The following is a 17,247-nucleotide window of genomic DNA, read 5'->3' on the forward strand; positions in this document are numbered from 1 at the left end:
CCTTCTCAGCTGGGAGCTCCTTCCCCAGAGGTGAGCACGGCTCTCACATCAGCTTTGTCACCCTTAATGTGAGTGAGGAGAGATGGGAAAGTGGAGAGGGAAGGGAGGGAGTACACAGGGGCCACCTCTGCAGCTTGTGCAGTAGCGTGTGTTAGACAAACCCACAGCAGAGGGAGAGGCTGCCCTGACACTGAAGGGTCAGGAATAACCCAGCTGATGGCTGTGTCCAGTGAAATGACCTCATGGAAAGGGAGGACAGACCACAAGGTCCCCTTTCATTGACAGTAAGCACAGGAAAAATAATGTGCTAATCCTCTGTAGTCAGGGATTGTCTCCAGAAATGGTCTGGTCCCGCCTTGCATTTCCACATCCCCAGCTTCAAGGATTGACCTAAACCCTGGGTGCACTGACCTGGCTGAACAGAGCTGTAAGATGGGACTCTAGCACCATCTGTGAGCTCCTTCATGTTCCTTAACAACCTCAGTAAGAAAAATTAACATTTCTCATATCAAAGAGACTTCTAAACTTGTGGAAGAAAGGGGTCTGCAGATACAAACAAAAGCTGGAATGGAAACTTACTGATGAGGACAGTTAGTCCATCAAGTAAACCATGTCAGGGGTTGAATTGTTTCAGCCTTTATTTCAAGACAAGTGCATGCCTGTGTATAGGTGTAGGTCAGTCTAGTTGAGCCTGGGAGTGCAGTGGGGTCATTGTGTGATGTGCCCTCTCCTGCTCTAAACAAGAAGAAAGGGTGCAGCTTTCTGAAGAACAAATCCACTTGTGTTCTCTGGGCTTCATCTTTCTTGCTGTGCTGTGCAGCCCTGCACACACCACTGACATGGCCTGCCCTGTGTTAGCACATGTTGGGAGGCACCAGCCCTGCATACCCTCGTGGAGAGCTGAAACAAAAGCTGAACTGGAAAAAAAGGAGAAGGATGTGAAAATTTCATACAGTTTTGCTAGCACTGGAAAAGTCTGCTCAAACACTAAATGCATAACTCACCAGTCACTTCCAACCTCCTTCTCCCTGGCCCCCACCTCCAAAGGAGACTATAAGCCCAAATGTTGCAAAGGAAAAATTTATTATTTTTTAGGAAGATAAACACATTCTCACTTCTGCTGGGGAGTGTGATAATCCCCAGCCTCAGGGCAAGGTGCAGCTGCCATCAGTCCCTGTGGTGGTAAGTGTGGCCTAAGTTAAAATTCCGAAATATCCCTTAATGATGAGCATCCTGTGGGTGCAAGTCAGCCACAGCTTCTCAGTTGAGAGGAGAAAAGCTGCTTCTTGACACTACATGAGTGAACTGCTTCAGCCAGTTTCCCCTGGGGCTCTGGCCTGGCCCAGGCAGGGAAGTTCATTAGCCTAAAGCCTAGGAAAGCTCTCCAAGGCCTGGAGGATGTCCTTAGTTGCCTGTAGCACCTGAGTCTGCAGGAGTGCTCAGCCATGAGCAGGTCAGTCCAGACCTGGGTGCCTGCAAAGCAGGAACAGTCCAGAGCACTGGGAGCGTTTTCAAAGAGGAGTTCAGTGCTGACAACCTAGTCTGAACCCTTCCCCGTGTTTCTACAAAATCTGATGTAACATTCTCATGCCTATCATTTAAATACATAAATACTTTTAACAAAAGACTTGGGAGTGTACAGCCAGCAGTGACATGCTGAAATGTTGATGGAGTTCATTGGGAGACACGATGTCAACTCGCCCTTAAAATCTACCTCACTTCAACCAGAAACACCCAAGCTGCTGGCTGTGCTGAGGTCAGGGGCTGCCTGCAGCATGGGCAGGACTTGTCTCCAGCAGCCCCAAGCTGCAAGGAAAGCAGGGATGAGCAGCCCAGGGTCACTGAGAGCAGTCTGACTTCAGCAGGAGCCAGGCTGGTGTGTACAGGTGCCTTGTGGAGGAGTGCCTCTGGTGCACACCTGTGGGACAAAGTCAAGGGCAGTCCTGAGAACCATCCAAGTTCTCCCTGAGGAAAGGATGCACACACCTGCAGCTTCCACTTAGTCCAGTAGAGAGGAGTCACCAAATCTAGAAGTCTTCACATTTGCCCAACTTTTTATGTGCCTGGATCACTTTTGGGTCAAGCCAGTGAGTGTGTGTGCTTGAAGGAGAATTTCCTCTGAGACTTTACAACTCAAGGTGTAAATGTCCCACCAGATATTCTTTGGGGTCAGGCTTCAGTAGTCTGCAGACAGCTGGAACAGCCAGTGGGGCTCTGCTCTCAAGGGCTGCTCCCCAAAACTCCAGTCAGTGCAGGGCCTGTGCTCCTGCTGTCCAGTGCAGTCCTGTCAGCTCATTTCCAAATACCCCCTTCTCTCACGGCCTTTACCTCTCCGACAGCCTTTATCTGGCTCACTCCAAAGGCATTCCCTTGCTGCCTCTTCGCTGTTTCCCATCTTGCTGGGCGGATTCGTGCTCCTCCTGCTCCACGTGGCTTCAAGACACTTGAGGTAACTTCCTGACTCACCAGACTTTTATTTGAGAAAAAGTACAACACATTTCTACTATATACAGACATTGTCAAGTAAAGAGAGAAACCTGGGGTTTCTCTGAATATGAGCTAAGCTTGGGTGACTTTCTTTGTCTTTCATTTCTGTTCTTCTCAAGAGCTCCACACAACCCTTTCCCCACTGTTGGAAAGATCCATCCTGGGTAGCAAATCAGCTGAACAGAGTTCCAAAGAGGCAAACCCTGCATGCACTACATAAAGCCTGTCTGCACTATGATTTATCTGCACTCCCAGTGAGGCTCTCCACAGCCCCAGGGAGCGATTCTAGAGCAGTCTGCCTGTACAAGTACAAAACCTAGAGGTCGCTGGGGAAGGCTGTACTTTCCACGCTGCTTTTCACACGCCAGCTCCTCCAGCTAGCATATGTTGTCAGTTATCAACACCAGGCTAAAGGACAGATCTGAGATGTGGGCACTGGAGTTAGTCCACAGAGTGATGCTGTCCTCCTGGGACAAGTAGAGCACCGTGGTGAGGTTCAGTGTGCCGTTATTGCTCTGCACACTCTGCTCCCACGGGCCACCGCTGCTCATCTCGTGTGTCCCCTGCAGGGTCAGCTTCAGCCAGTCCTCCTCTTTCAGGTAGAAGGAACTCTTCAGGGACACGAGGTAGAGGCCGTCACAGGGGATCATGATGGAACCATTTCTGATCTGGATGGGGCCCTGTTCGTCAGTGAGATTCATGGCTACTCCTTTGATGCTTCTGCCTGCAATGGAAAGAAGCAAAGATGATCCCGTGATGACAAAGGGCTTCTAGGGAATGGATTGTTTTACACCACCTGACTGCAGGGAAGATTAAAAAATATTAAAAAAAAAAAAAAGGGGGAGAGTAAACTAGAGAACAGGGCAGACCAGAGCTAGAATATCATCCACTCTAGCCAGACATCATTAACTGAAAATTTACAGATTCCCTTTTTTGACGGAGCTGTGCCTTTTGGCACATGGTTTGTAAGGATTACTCCTCCAAATTGTTATTTATGCACTATTTGCTTACTCTGTGTCTTAGAATACAGAAAAATACAGTAAGTAAAGCATCACCGTGAGTTTAGAAAGCACAGGTTCATAAAAAGAACAGGAAAATTAAGACAGTAAATAAGATGAGGAAAAAGCATCCAGAGCTGTAAGACAAAAGTGCTTTCTGAGGAGATGCTGGTAATGTAAGCCCTTGTCTTAGGGTTCGTTTTGGGTTTTTTTCCCAGAAGACAAGATGAAAGAACAGCAAAGAGACAGAAGCAGAAGGAACTAATTAATAGAGAGCAGAATAAGGAGAAATTAAACCACAACTTGGCATGAAAGGTTTTCTTGTGGAATGAAGAGTAACAGTTCCCAGGGCTAGGCTGGCCATGTTTCTCTGCCCTGCCCCTAGGTTTTCAGCACACCAGCTGAAACCCCTGGGAGCAGGGTACCCAGAAGTTCTCCATGCAAGGAGCACAGTCTCTCTGGGCTGGGGCCAAATTTCTCAAGCTTTTCCTCTGAAGGGCATAAGTTTCTATTAGGTTAGACTCACTGCCGCCTCACGCTTTTTACTGACAGCAAAACTATCAATAATATTTTCAGTATTATTTAAAAAAAATTAGTAATTGGTTTTATCTTTGAGGTGTGACATGGGACAAACATCCAGTGTAGCTGCACGCAGAGCAGCACATCTGGTATGGTGTGTGCTCTCACCCACTCCTGCTTAGGAAATCATTTACATTTTTCATAAATCAGGAAACCATTGACTTGTTTCAGAAAAACCCAAGAGCCTGCCATGTGCATTTAGTAAATTTTCGAATATGCTTTTCTTGTTCATTCACAAAATGTGAGATCGTTTTAGGAGATAGACGAGGGCTCCAGAAATCCACGCAGATTTTCAGGTTTTTTGTTCTGCTCTGGGAAAAACCCAATTGTTTCATTTTGGCCCCTTGCAGCACTGGGGCAGGCTTGGCCCCTGCCCCCTGACATCTCTCCTGGCATCTGTCCTCCACCAGAAGAAACAGCCATCACTGTGGCACCAAGCACATAAGAGCCATTTAGGTATTTTAGGGGCCACAGGATGCCATGGAGGTTCCAGGAGACTGTGGCAGAGTGGGGAGCCCTCCTGTTGTGCAGGGGGAAAGGGGCACAGTGGTGGCTGCTACACTGGAGGATCATCCAGGGGCCAGGGTCTCCCCGCCCCAACACCCACCTGTGTATCGGATGTGGGTCCACAGCACTTTGTCACTCTGGCTCTGGAAAACAAAGCAGATAAATGCTCGTTTAGGCACCGGGCTGGCACCTCAGTGCTGCTGGCTGCTGTCACTTTCATTTCCCAGCCAGGATCGTTCATTCTCTGCAGGGCCAGAGCAGCTGCGTCTCCAAAAGCACGGCAGGCAGCCTCAGTGTCACAGCCGCTGCCAACCAGCTCTGATCTGGACTTGACTTTATACCATGATTATAGAATACTATTTTATCGTGGTTCCCAGCCAGCGCGACTTCCAGCCCAGCGCTGAGCCCTCCAGAGCCCTCCGGCAGTGTTGGTTTTGTTTAGAAAACCACGCGGGGTGTGTGCAATCGAGTCAGAGCAAAGAGAAAGGAAGGAGTTCGGGCTGCAGAGCCTTTTCTGCATGACCTCCTCAAGCCTGGCTTACAGCACCTGGCAGACAGGCATCGTTGGCAGAGCAGGGAGCCAGGCGTGCTGGTCCACCCTCCTGAAGGGCACCAAGAGGTGGGTCTGGCTTTATGGCTGCTTCTACTTTGGGTGAGGCTGTTACTGGATGTGTGTGCCTCTCAGAGGCTCTTAAGTACACTGAGAGGGGTTAAAAATTGCTGGAGCACCTCTCCTTTGAAGGCAGGCTGAGGGAGTTGGGGTTGTTCAGTCTGCAGAAAAGAAATTTTTAGGGAGAACTCAAAGCACCTTTGGGTACTCGAGTACCTAATGGGGCTATAGGGGAGTTGGAGAGAGACTTTTGACAGGGCTTAGCATGAGAAGGCAGGGTGGGAATGGTTTTAAAATGACAGAGGGCAGCTCTAGATTAGGTATTAGGAAGAAATTCTTCCTAATTTTGGTGGTGAGACACTGGCACAGGTTGCCCAGAGAAGCTGTGGATACTCCATCCCTGGAAGTGTTGAAGGCCAGGTTGGAAGGGGATTGGAGCAGCCTGATCCTGGTGGAAGGTGTCCCTCTCTGCTTGTGGCAGAGGAGTTGGAAAGAGATTATCTTCAAGGTCCCTTCCACCCTAAATCATTCCGTGACTCTCTGATTTGTATCTTATGAATGTAACAGAGAAAGTGAATGCAAATATAGAAGTGTGTATCTTACCGGTCAGATACGCCAAAACACCCAGCTTCCGCACTGGATTTTTAAATCTGAACTTGGCATCTCAGCCTTGTCTCTGGTCATGACCACAGGAGACCCGAACTCTGCCCAGCCGCAGATGCTCGGCGTTTTGCCCGCTCGGTGTGAGGCTGGGCTCAGCGCTCTTCCCTTGGCCCCTGCCAAAGGCTTCCCTTTGGAAGGGAGGAGGTGTGAGATGCGGCTGGGCTGAATTCCCCGCGTGTGGGCTCGCGTGTGGCAGGGCAGAGCAGCTCCGAGCACAGCGGACCGTCCGCAGGATCGGGCCAAAGGCCAGGGCAGGGCAGCGGGAGCTCGGAGCGCTCGGCGCCGGAGCTGAGCCGGGCGCTGCTGCCGGAAAAGGTCTGCTCTGACACCCTCTAGTGCTGCCACGGAGACTGCGAGCCTGGAGACACCTTCATGTGTCACAGCTCACAAACACAAGCTTTGGTCGCCCGCCGAGTCTGGTGGGACTCTCCCTAGCCATTGCCTCAGCCCGAAGCTCATGTTTGATCTTATGCCTGAGTGCAGCAGCATTTCTCTCCCTGCTCACACCGCCGGGATTTCCGGGTGCTTTCTCCAAAAGAGCAAAGCGCTGAGCATCTGAGGTCAGGCAGTGTTTACCACAATCTGGGCTATCTGGCCACTGCTAGACAGAGTGTGTTCAACACCGACAGCCTGCGTGACAAACTTGGTGTACTTACAGAAATATCGACCTCATTGTCGCGGGTGCAAATTACCCGGTTTATAGATCTCTTGCAGTTATTGCGCGATCTCAAAGCATTTTGCAGGTACTTACTCGTAAATCCCGCAGAGGAGACAAGGTATTGGAGGTACTGGAAAGACTCTGGGAGCTCACAGCAAAGTTAGTGACCTCTCTGGCTTCGTGTAGTATGTGGGAAAGTGTGCCGGGAGGGCTGAGGACACAGAGGTGTTTCTTACTGACAGCTTCAGATTTCCCCGTGCCGGTTACACACAGACCCTTCCTTTCTGCCCCGTTCTGGAGCCCCAAACAGGAGCCTTGCTCCTGCCTGGGACACTGTGTCCAGGACCATGCCACGCGGCAGAAGCTTCAGTTTGGACCTCACAAAGTGCAAACCTTTGGGGGGCTGATTGAGGGGATGTCACACGTGGAGGTGTCCCACAGGTGGCAGGTGACCATTCCCTGGAAGTGGGCTGTACCTTCTCCTCCCCATGATCATGGATTTCACCTCCCAAGAAAGAGGAAAGGTGTGGCAAGAGAAGGTAATTCCAGCAGAGGTTGGAATTGCAGATGCAAAAGCAGACTATCAGTGACCTTTTTTTTTTACGTTCTCGTTTGGAAAACTCAGCTGAGGTTTGTTCTCCAAGTGGTATCATGACAGAAACAAGATCATTTTTTGTTAGGCACAGTCTGGGCTGCAGATGCTGACTTTACTGAATCATTATTTATGCTCCATTTTCACAGAACAGTTCAGGAAGGTTTTTTTTTTTAAAAGCCATGCTTCCATGAGGACGATGGAAAGGAATCAAATATGGTCTCTCTGAGAAAAAACACAGAGATCGTTCCATTGCAAATAAAGTTAGCAGGGCACTCTGCACTTTGGAGAACAGGAGAACTCTTCCCAAAGATAGGGAGAGCCACTTATTCACTCCCGTGGACCAGCACTCCTAAGCCTGCCACTCTCACACTGCTGTGCCTCTACTTCCATAAAGTATCCCCAAACTGTCCCAAAAGTCAAGTCAGATTCGTGCTGCTGTCCCTCCAGGAGACATTTCTATGGTCAGTTCATGATTACCCAGCTGAGCCCTGTGATTGCACTGCAATGAAATCTCCCCATGTACCACTCCTGCACAGAGCAGTGCGCTCTAAACAGGACACCAGGGTGATCTGTTAAAATAATAGAAATAATAGTCCTAACCCTGTAGTAAGCAAGTGTTTAAAACTGAAAAGGTCCTTTGGTGATTCACAGGACTTGGATTTCTCATCTATTCCCATTGCTGCTCCTCAAGCACCCTGTTTCAGCTGTTTCTGCTGAGGAAGGGAAACTCCAGACGTGCCATGATTCCCCTCACCTGCTGCTGCTCTCTTGGGTTTGTAAGGCTCACAGTCAGCCATGCCAGGTCCTGCTATATTCCTCTGGAAGAGGACAGTTCTTACAGAAGACCCAGATGCTGAGAGATGAGGCTTCACAGCCAGAGTGACCTGGGAGAAGTTTCTGGCCCCTGAGCGCTGTGATTGCTTGCCCTCCTCTGCTGGCTTACAGCGCAACTTCTCTCTCCCAAACTAGTGGAAGGAGAAGAAGTCTGACCTGAATGACAAGTGTTGTCTTTCAGTTTTATCAGGATCATTGTTCTGCAGTTTAATAACCACTGTGAGCCTCAGGTCAGTGAAAGTTGCCCAGAGCAGAAGAGTTTTCATTAAACAGCAGAGGAGCATGAGGCCGTGGTTACTTGCCTGGCTTGCTTCTGTGACAAGCCTAGGTAGGAGGAAAGTATGAACTCGGGTGAAACGAAGCACAACAAGCTTTAAAGTGGTGCAAAGCTCCTGGAGAAGGAGTGGGAGGAGAAATAGCTGCTGCATGAGCAGCACTGAAGCAGCAGTGAGAGGTTGTTGACAATCCAGCAGCCTGCAAGCACGTGACAGAAGCAAACACATGTATTTGCTGCAGCTTGTGCTGGAGCACTGTGAGCTCCAAGCGTCTGTTATTTGTCCTGCTTGCTCTGGTGTTATGGGCACACAAAAGTCTCTCTGGACACAGCAGCCTTTCTCCCATGCACAGAAGGAGGTGACTGCTCCTAAACCCACTTTATGGGCAGGCTGGGAGCACCCAAAGGGGTCAGGGCGTCTTGCTGGGGCTTGTCACAAGGGTAACTTGCTTTCTCACACATCTGGCTGCCATTTAGTACACTGCAAAAGTTCAGGAGGTGTTGATGAGCAAATCGGGTGTCATTCACACGCACGATCTTATTCAATTAAATGAGAACACACACGAGTCACTGCAGGGAGGGGGGAAGGGTGGGAGAGAGTCAGGGGTCAGTGAAAAGAGCATTCTTGGAACAGTCACTCGGATGGAAACTTGGGCCCAAACCCTGTGATGAGTAACTGAATGTTACTTTGAGGCCAGGCAATTAAAAACATAAAACAAATAATAATAAAAAATACTATCATACAGAAGGGATTAAAAACTTGAATAGGGATAAACTTAAAAGCTGTTTTTCTTTTCTTAAAAAAAAGTAAAACAAAATAAGGCCCATACAAAGCTTACAGGCCAGCAGACAGAGGGTTGAACATGAGTTCTTACCGCTGAGGGCCGCAGAAAATCTATACCCAGGTAAATCAGGCAGGCAAGCAGTAAAATCCACTGAGCAACCGCGGACACGAGGTGCAGCGTGTTCCCAACCTGTCCTCCTGGCCAGCGCTTGCATTCATCCTCCTCAGGCTCCCGTTCACAATGCATCTGCTCTCCAGCCCTTGGCTCTGCCTCTGGCTTGCCTTCCATCCCAGCCCCGCTGCCTGCAGCCTCTGGGGAAGGGCCAGGGGCTGACGAGCTCCCGTCCCAGGAGCAGAGATGAAGTGAAGACAGTGCCTTCAGGAGATTGCTTTATGCACAGAGAAGCAGGCGGGGGAACTTCTTTGTGACTAATCTAAATTTCCCCTTCCTTTCTTTCTTTCTTTTCTTTCTCTCTCTCTTTTTTTTTTTTTTAATTTTTTTTTTCTGTGTGAATGTGGGGGCAGACTTATTGCATCCCAGTTCAGTTTTGAGTAAGGGCCTTTCAAAGGAGAGGTGTTTACATCTTTCATATCTTCAACTGTGGATGACTTGATATGTGTTCTTTCCAACAACAGCGAAGAGTTGGGTGGACAGTGCTTGTCTTCACTCAGTCTTTTGTCAGTAAAAGCTCTCACCTCTCTGTTCAGCCTCAGGTGGGGAGTTTACAGGGCTGGCTCCCTCCCTTTCTAGCATCTCATAATGTTCCTGAAATCCCTTTTCGGAAAAGAAGCAATGAATAGGAAAGGATGTGGGGCAAGTGGATAGCATAAGGGATTGGAGAGAAAACAAGCATTTCCCTTTTCACTTTTTCCTTCTGGTTTTAAAGCCACGGGATGTTGTGCAAAGCATAGGAGGGAGAAAATGGAGAACTGGTTGAGAACAACTTCCCCTATTGCACACTTGGAAACCTGTAGTCCAGAAAATGCCTCCAGAGGGGCATTTCCTGGCCATCCAGGCTTCTCTCCTGCAGAGGGAAGCCTGTCCCTTGGGATACCTTTGGTTGGTCTCTTTGTGCCTTTTGCTTGTGACACCCAGAGCTGCCAAATATCAGTTGACTGAAGCAGGGACCACCTCCTGTGCTTATTTTGGGTGGCAGACTTTGCATCCCTCTTTGGGGGCAGTCCAGCACTGCTCTTTCCATTGCTCTTTTTGCCGGATTTTTTTTCTGCTGTAAATTACCAAATTGTGACCCAAGTCAGGCGCTGCCTTTTCCTGGTGAGGATGGAGCCCACTGGGAGTATAATTACCTGCCTGCCTTCTAGGAATGAGCTGGCAGAAAGTTTCCCTTCCCCAAAATGTGCCCTCTTAACCTGTCACGAGGCACATGTCCTGACATGTAACCTGCATGCAAAAGAAGCAGGAACAATGTTCTTTCATGTGTTCTCCCATCTAGGCAAGACTATTTCCTGTGAACATAAGCCAAATGAAGAGGGGAGTGCAGCAGCTGGGTAGAACCTGCTCTGAGGACACCCCACACTGAGTTGAGGGTGGATTGGGTCAGGAATACACTCTGGTGTTTGCTGGAGAGCGCACCACAGCTCATGGAAGCTTAGTGAAGAAGGTTCAGCTTCCGCATTGTCCACTTTTGAGTGCATAGAAATTCTTGTTCCCTTTCCACCTCTGCTCACTCTGCTGGGTGTGCTGGAGCTCCTGACTGAGCCCCAGCCCAATGAAAGGCCCTGGGAGTAGCTCTCACCCTCCTTCCTCGACCAGAAATATGACGGCAGCCGCAGCAAGGAGTGTTGGTGCTGCCCCAGAGCAGCTCCCTTGGATGCAGAGTGTGAGTTTGGTGTTTTGTGGCATTTGGCAGTCACACAGCACCTGGGAACACCAGCTAGGGTGCCCTGCAGAAGAGTGAAGTGATGCCTTGAGGTGCTGCAGAGGCCTGTTGGGGTTGGAGGGATGTGAAGAGGGATTGTTTGCTTCTATGGATCTGCAGTGTCAGGTCAAGGAATTATGAGATCCCCAGGAAAGCTGCTCTGAGTGGTCCCCACCTGCTCCCTCCAGGAGAAGAAACTTGGGCCTACTGCTCACTGCTTAGCTTCTGCAAAAATTCCAGGATGCTGAGCTAAGGCATCCCAAATCCTTGGAAGCCTGTAATTCTCACATTTTACACACATGCCTTTGAACCAGATGTGAGCTCTTCCCCATCTCCTCTCTCCCTGACTCTGGATTTTGTACTGGTTTTCTTTCTAAAACTAAAAAAACCCATGGGTGAAGGTTGTTCTTACGTATTTCTGGAGTTGTCTTGTAATTTCCATATTCCCCCAGTGCAAGTGTCTCAGCCTGAGTTAGCAGCACTGGGGTGGCACGAAAGCTGCACCCCAAAGCTGCACCTGTGACGTCTCTGACTTTGTATCTGAAACAGGAGAGAGGACAGCGCCTTCAGGGGCATCACAAACACCCTTGCACAGACTCTGCCATGGGTTTGCTTGCTTTCAGCTTCTCCTCCTGCCTTGCACATGGAAGTACATGCTACTTGGTGGCTTTCAGAGGCCCTGCTCTCCCTCTGAATCCTTCCAGGCCTTTGGAATCCCGAAACTGCAGATCCGCTGCACACATCCAGCATTTGACAAAATCTGCTGTGTTGATCAGAATTATTTTGGTCCCTCTTTCACAGGGGCCCTAAAGTTGGAGTCTCTTGGGGTTTTGCCTCAACCCCATGCAGTCATCAAGTCATTCTAGTGAGCAGGCAGGGTGGGAGGGCTTTGGACAGGCTGATGCTCTGGTCACCTTGTTAATTTTCCAAAGAAATGCCTCTCGGTGATACAGGAAGGAACTTTGTTCCAGCAAGGACTGAAGGAAACCAGGGCAAGTTGGTCATTAGGTGTGCTGGTTTTTTGGTTTTGATGACAATCCAGTATCTCCTACATCAGTCTGTCATTTCTGAGCTTTTCCAGACTGAGGAGCTGAGTGATTTAAAACTTTGGCCTAAAGCGGTGTTGGTGACAGTCAAGGCTAAATCCTGCAGTGTCATGGTTGTACCAGGGCTCAGCTGGAGCCCTGGAAGTGCCCAAGATCACTGGGAAGGGGCACAGACCAGAGCCCCTGGCTCATGGGGAGCACTCTGTGAGTGACAGTCACAGAGCAGAAGCCTTTAACCAAGACTGGGCAGCCCTGACTGGCGCCCACCTCATTAACCCCCCATTTCTCAGGGACAGTGCCCTCAGCCCCTCAAAAAGGAGGATTTGGGGAGTTATGTAGGAGAATTTAACTGCTCACAAGAACAGTGGAAGAACCAATGAAACTGTTTGCAAACAGCTACAAGGAAAAAGGAAACAAGCAGTGTGGGCTTCCAAGAACAAAACCAGATGTTGTCTGTGGGGCAAGGGAAACTCTTGGGCAGAGGAGCAGCTGTGAGCATACACTGTATCTTCAGCAGTTGCCTTGTTTCTCTGTTTCATAATACCTATGGAGCATGGTCTGTATGAAACTGCTGCTCAGCAGGTGGGGAGGTGATTGAGTGATTTTTGGTTGGGTGTTAACAGAATGGAAGGACACACCTTGCCCCCCCTGGACCTGCCCTTCTGCCGTGTCACCTTTTCCTTGGGGATCCTCTGGCAGGGCAAAAAGGAGGAGAGGCATGCTCACAGGTGAGCTCTGGCCTCTCAGCTCTTGCTGGTAGCTTTTATGTATCATTTACCTTTTACCTATAAGTTGAGGGTTTGGCCTGCACTTGAAATTAATTACCAGGAGAGGATGCTCTGGTCTCAATGCTGCAGTCCAGTAATACAACTTACACTCGATGTTTTCTTCTTGTGTGTGGGTGCCTGTCTTCCAGCAAGGCTGTCCAGGCCTCAGGAATAACTGGGTGGCATGGTTTGATTGAGTAAAACAGCAGAGAATAGCAAAGGAAGCCTTTGAGGGGGAGAAAAGCCAAGTGTTATGAAGGCAAGATTTTTGTGTGAACCAGCAACTGCTGTTTTAATGTGTCTGTCCACTCCAGAAATAAGATATCTTATAATTAAAACAGGTTTATTTGTCAAAGTCAAGGACTTCTGCCTGAAAGGTTTGTGGAGTCCTGCTCCAGCATCTCTGAGCCTCATTAACTATTTGTCTGCCTTGATCATCAGAGCAAAAGACACCAATGTCTTTCATGTCCAGCACACTATGAATCTGTTGATTTCTGGCTGATTTTAGTTCACCCATCGACTGGAAAAATATTATATGTTTTTCCATTGCTAGAATAGTTTATGAATCTGAGCTGAAAGGTTGTTCTTGGAGGTGGCAGGTAGAGAGGTCCCTCTAAAAAAAAATTCAGGAGATAGACTAAATTATCCTTGTGGATCCCTTCCAACTTATGATATTCTATGATTCTATGATTAATTTCACTTCCATGTGGCTTTTCCTTGCTTCCTGCATCCAGCACTTTTTGGCTGGTGTGTGGTGTATCTTGGATTTCTGACAGCAAAGGCACTTAGCCTGTAAGGAGGAATTCATGTAAGTCAGGCTAGTTTTGGCACTGTAAATTAGAAACAGAAAATGCTGTGAAATCACAAAAGTATTGACATTTAGGCAGAGCCAGGATTCTGTGGAGATATCCCCAAAGAGGAGCATGATCACCTCACTGGGGTAAATCCCACTGTGCCTCATCCCACTGTGCTGCAGGGATATCTTTCCTAGGAAGCTGCTTTATGGGAGCAGGGAGATGAGCAAATGGATGGATTCCCCAGGGCACACCTGCAGCAGCTGCTGTGTGTAGAGTCATTTTCCTGTTTGTCACAGTCCGTGGGCCAAGACAAGGGACAAGAGAACACAATGCTGAACCACACTGGGCACAGCAAAGGCAGGCAAGATGAGGAGCTGCCCCCTGGCAGTGCTGGCAGCTCTTCTAGTGCCTGGCTAGGTGGGATCTGTGAGTGGACACAGTGTCTGGGAAGAGGCTGGTGTTCCTGGTGGCTTTCCACATCAGCTCTGTGGTTTCCAGCACAGCCCCCATGGGCAGCAGTGCAGCCTTCTCAGCACTGCGTCAGCTGGCAGCCACACAATTCACACCAGACTTGTGAGGTTCCAAAGGTCAGCTGCTGGCCCTTTTTGGATGTGACAGGAGATTTTCACTGCTGCGTGGTGGTCTTGCCCTGAGCTCTGTCTGTCTCTGAGCTGCTGTGGAGTGTGCTATTCAGGTTCCTCAAAGTGGGCTCCCCTTATCAGCCAGCAGCTGAAGAAAGGGCTGGGGCTAAGTGGTGCCTTGAGAGGCTGCCTGGAACAGAGGATAGACAGAGTTAAAGGAATAAAGTAGGGATTTATTGAAAGGCCTTCAAAGGATACACCTTGGGCAGTACAAGAGCCCAGCCATGGCTACATCCAAGATGGACCAGGGCTCACGACTTTTCCCATTTCTGTAAGTTTTGGTCCATTTCCATCTTGGGGTTAATTGTCCAATGACAGCTCAGGTTCTGCAGTCCCATCCTCCCAGACTGCTCTCCTCAGTTCACTGCTGGTTGTACTTTTTGGGCCTGAAGCTGCCACGGTGTCCTTGGTTCTGGGGCTGGAAAAGGATTGTTTTGTCTGACTGAGCTGTGAGGAGAACTTGCTAACACTTTATATGAAGTCAGAGTTACACACTAATGCAGTACAGAATCTAGAAAATGTGAAAGCTAAAACTGAAGGGCATTGTGAGCATTCACTGTGGCCACCTCTGAAAGGTCAGGTTGAACTCAGTCACACACATCTTCCTTCGTCCTTACAGCTACTTCAGCCAGAAATCCCACCATAACTCACTGTCCCACTGTAAGATATTGGGAGAGAAAAAAACCTAATACATCTTTTGACATTTTTCTGGTACAGAGAACAAACTATCTATTACAAGAAAAGAAAGAATTTTGCAGCTGACATTCAGAAATGGGCCTCTTGCAGAGGTATCTGGGTAGCCCAGTTCCATTCCCACTCATTCCTGTCGTATTGGAAACCCCGAGAGGGGCATGAAGACCCTGATGCCCCAGATACAGGTCTGCTCTGGGTTACGGAAGTGGTTTCTCTTCCTATCTGGCCCTGCCATCACTGACCTGACTGCTTCCTCTAGTCACCCCTGTGGGAGTTTTTCTGGCCAGCAAGCTGGTCCCAAAGTCATCCCTATCTTAAAATGAGGTTTTATTGCAGCTCTTGAGTCTTCCTCTGTGTTTCTAACCCTGTTCACTTCTTTTAAACTTGAGAGGGATTGCAAGAAGATTTTGGGGAAAGATTTGAAGACAGAGGTACTTCCTTTTATTAGCTTTATTAATTCCCTTAATAGTTGAAGCATGAGCAATTGGGTGGAAGAAAGGGTGTTAAAAGCTGGTGGTCTTTCTAGGACAGAGGACAGATTGGAGATTGCAACAGTTCTGTCTGCAAATCCCAGCTTCTGTTTGAGGGTGACTTGTGCTTTTTAATCAGTGGGAATAGCCCTGCATTTACTTCAAACTGTTGCCTTACAGAGGTGGAGAAAGGTTAGATGTTATTCCTGCCCCAGCCAAGCCCCGGCGAGAAAGATCCACATGCAGTGCTATTTTCCTGCTTAAGACACTTCAGCCCTTTGCCACTGTTTTATTGGGATGATAATTTAGCATCCTTTGCTGATCAGGATGCATGCAATACCATTTCACCTGCCTCTCACCATCAGCTTCATCAGCAAAGGTTAATCCAGTCCCTGTGGAACTTCAGAGACTGAATCTAGATCTGGTGTCAATATAACCACACTGATTAGAGTGATGCTTCATGTTCACAAACACCGTGAACTCTTTCCTTTTCTGTTTTCTCAACATTGTTTTCTCATTTCTAACAGCTGTCAGGTTAAGCTTCTGGCCAAATTGTTTCCTTTGGTGTCTCTCAAATACATATTAAAGAGTTCTTTTAACTTTCCATTCACAGTCATTTAGCTATTGTTCTTTCCACCTGGTCAATTTGGCTCATAATTTCCCCTAACTTATATTAGCTCTTTTGCAGTATCTAGTAGCTGTATTACTGGCTGGGGCTGCCCTCCTTTTGTCATACTGACTACAGTCAGATCATGGTCACTAATCCTTAAACCCTGACCACTTCCTCAGCAATTAAAAACTTCAGCCCTTGAACCCCACCAAATACAGCTCCTGCATCCAGTATAACAGTTCCACTATACTGTTTCAATATCAGGAAATGCCCATCTGAAACCATTATAACCTCTCCCAGCAGTCTCCTTGGTCTCACACAAGTCCTGATGGAGATTTTTCTCGCAACACCACAGTTCCCTTCTCTGGACCCTGCAGGGGGAAGGTTCCTGGGACCTGGTGCCAATCTCTGTTTTAACACAGCACATGGGAAAAAAAAGGCTCAGTTTTCTCTTTTAACTCCTTTTTTTTGTTTGCAAAACACTGAAAATATCTAGGAGCAGCTTAATGAATGATTGAAAAGTTCTCATCACAACAGGTTTCTGTAGACTTAAACTTTACTTTTGTGGGAGATGAGGAAGGGCCCATATCTCCAAAAGTCAGGCAGTCCTTGCCTCCTTACCCAGGGCAGATCAGTCCTTGAGGCTTTCAATCTTCAAACCTCACTGTCTGCACGACATTAACCAGCAGCACAGTTGTATTTCTCAACACCAGAATACCTCCTCTTGATTTCGCTTTTGCCAATCCCTGCCTGGAGAAAGTTAGCCCATCCCTGACAGCCTCCAGCCTGGAGAAGTGCAAACCAGAGGCTGCGAGGGAGTCTTGCAAATTCATTATTCTGTTTTCTTCTGGGTTGATGGGGGGGGTTGTGGTTTGGTTTTTTTTTTTTGGGGGGGGGGGGTGCTTTTTTTTTTTTTTTTTTTTTTGTGGGTTTGTTGTTTGATTGATTAATTGATTTGGGGGGTTGTTTTGTGAGTGGTGGTTTTTTTTGTTGTTGTTTTTTGGGAGTTTTTTTGTTTGGTTTCTTTTTTTTGGTGGTTTTTGGGGTTTTGTTTTGTTTTGTTGTTGTTTGTTTTTTGGTTGATGTGTTTTGTTGTTTTGGGGTGGGGTTTTTTTTTTGGTCCGTTTGTTTGCTCGGTCGGTTGTTTGGGGGGTTTTTTGGAGGGGCGCGCTGCTGTGTGGTTATCCCCGAGCTGTGAAGGCGGCAGGACAGCCCGTGTGCCCCGCCGGCTGCAGGAGCACCCGTGGGTGCTGCGGAGCCGCGCCCGGCGCCCCGGGGCTGAGTGCGCCGCTCCGCGCTCGGGGCCCGGCACCGAGAGCCCCAGATGAGTAACCCGGCCAGAGGCTTTCTCTGT

The 17,247-nt window shown here is 48.6% G+C and overlaps 2 protein-coding genes across 2 annotated transcripts in view; both read right to left on the reverse strand.

Moving 5' to 3' along the window:
* Positions 1-17,247, reverse strand: part of PDE4DIP (phosphodiesterase 4D interacting protein) — a 389,196-nt gene that overhangs the window by 265,950 nt on the left and 105,999 nt on the right. The gene's annotated exons all lie outside the window — the stretch shown is intronic.
* Positions 1,065-9,315, reverse strand: TNFSF4 (TNF superfamily member 4). The gene is made up of 3 exons (XM_066324819.1): positions 9,081-9,315; positions 4,672-4,714; positions 1,065-3,211 (listed from the first exon to the last, which is right to left on the reverse strand). Exons 1-3 carry the CDS (start codon positions 9,276-9,278, stop codon positions 2,865-2,867), a joined length of 588 nt encoding a protein of 195 aa, XP_066180916.1. The 5' UTR covers positions 9,279-9,315; the 3' UTR covers positions 1,065-2,864.

The sequence above is a fragment of the Sylvia atricapilla genome, chromosome 9, assembly GCF_009819655.1.
Source record: "Sylvia atricapilla isolate bSylAtr1 chromosome 9, bSylAtr1.pri, whole genome shotgun sequence".
Classification (NCBI taxonomy): Eukaryota; Metazoa; Chordata; class Aves; order Passeriformes; family Sylviidae; genus Sylvia; species Sylvia atricapilla.

Bases quoted from the DNA above. Each gene is read 5' to 3' on its own strand.
- TNFSF4 (XM_066324819.1), bottom strand. From the start codon at position 9,278: ATGGAAGGCAAGCCAGAGGCAGAGCCAAGGGCTGGAGAGCAGATGCAT. The intron at 4,715-9,080 runs GTAAGAACTCAT...TTTGTTTTCCAG, and splicing joins ATTTTCTGCGGCCCTCAGCG to AGCCAGAGTGACAAAGTGCT. The intron at 3,212-4,671 runs GTGGGTGTTGGG...TTTCCATTGCAG, and splicing joins GACCCACATCCGATACACAG to GCAGAAGCATCAAAGGAGTA.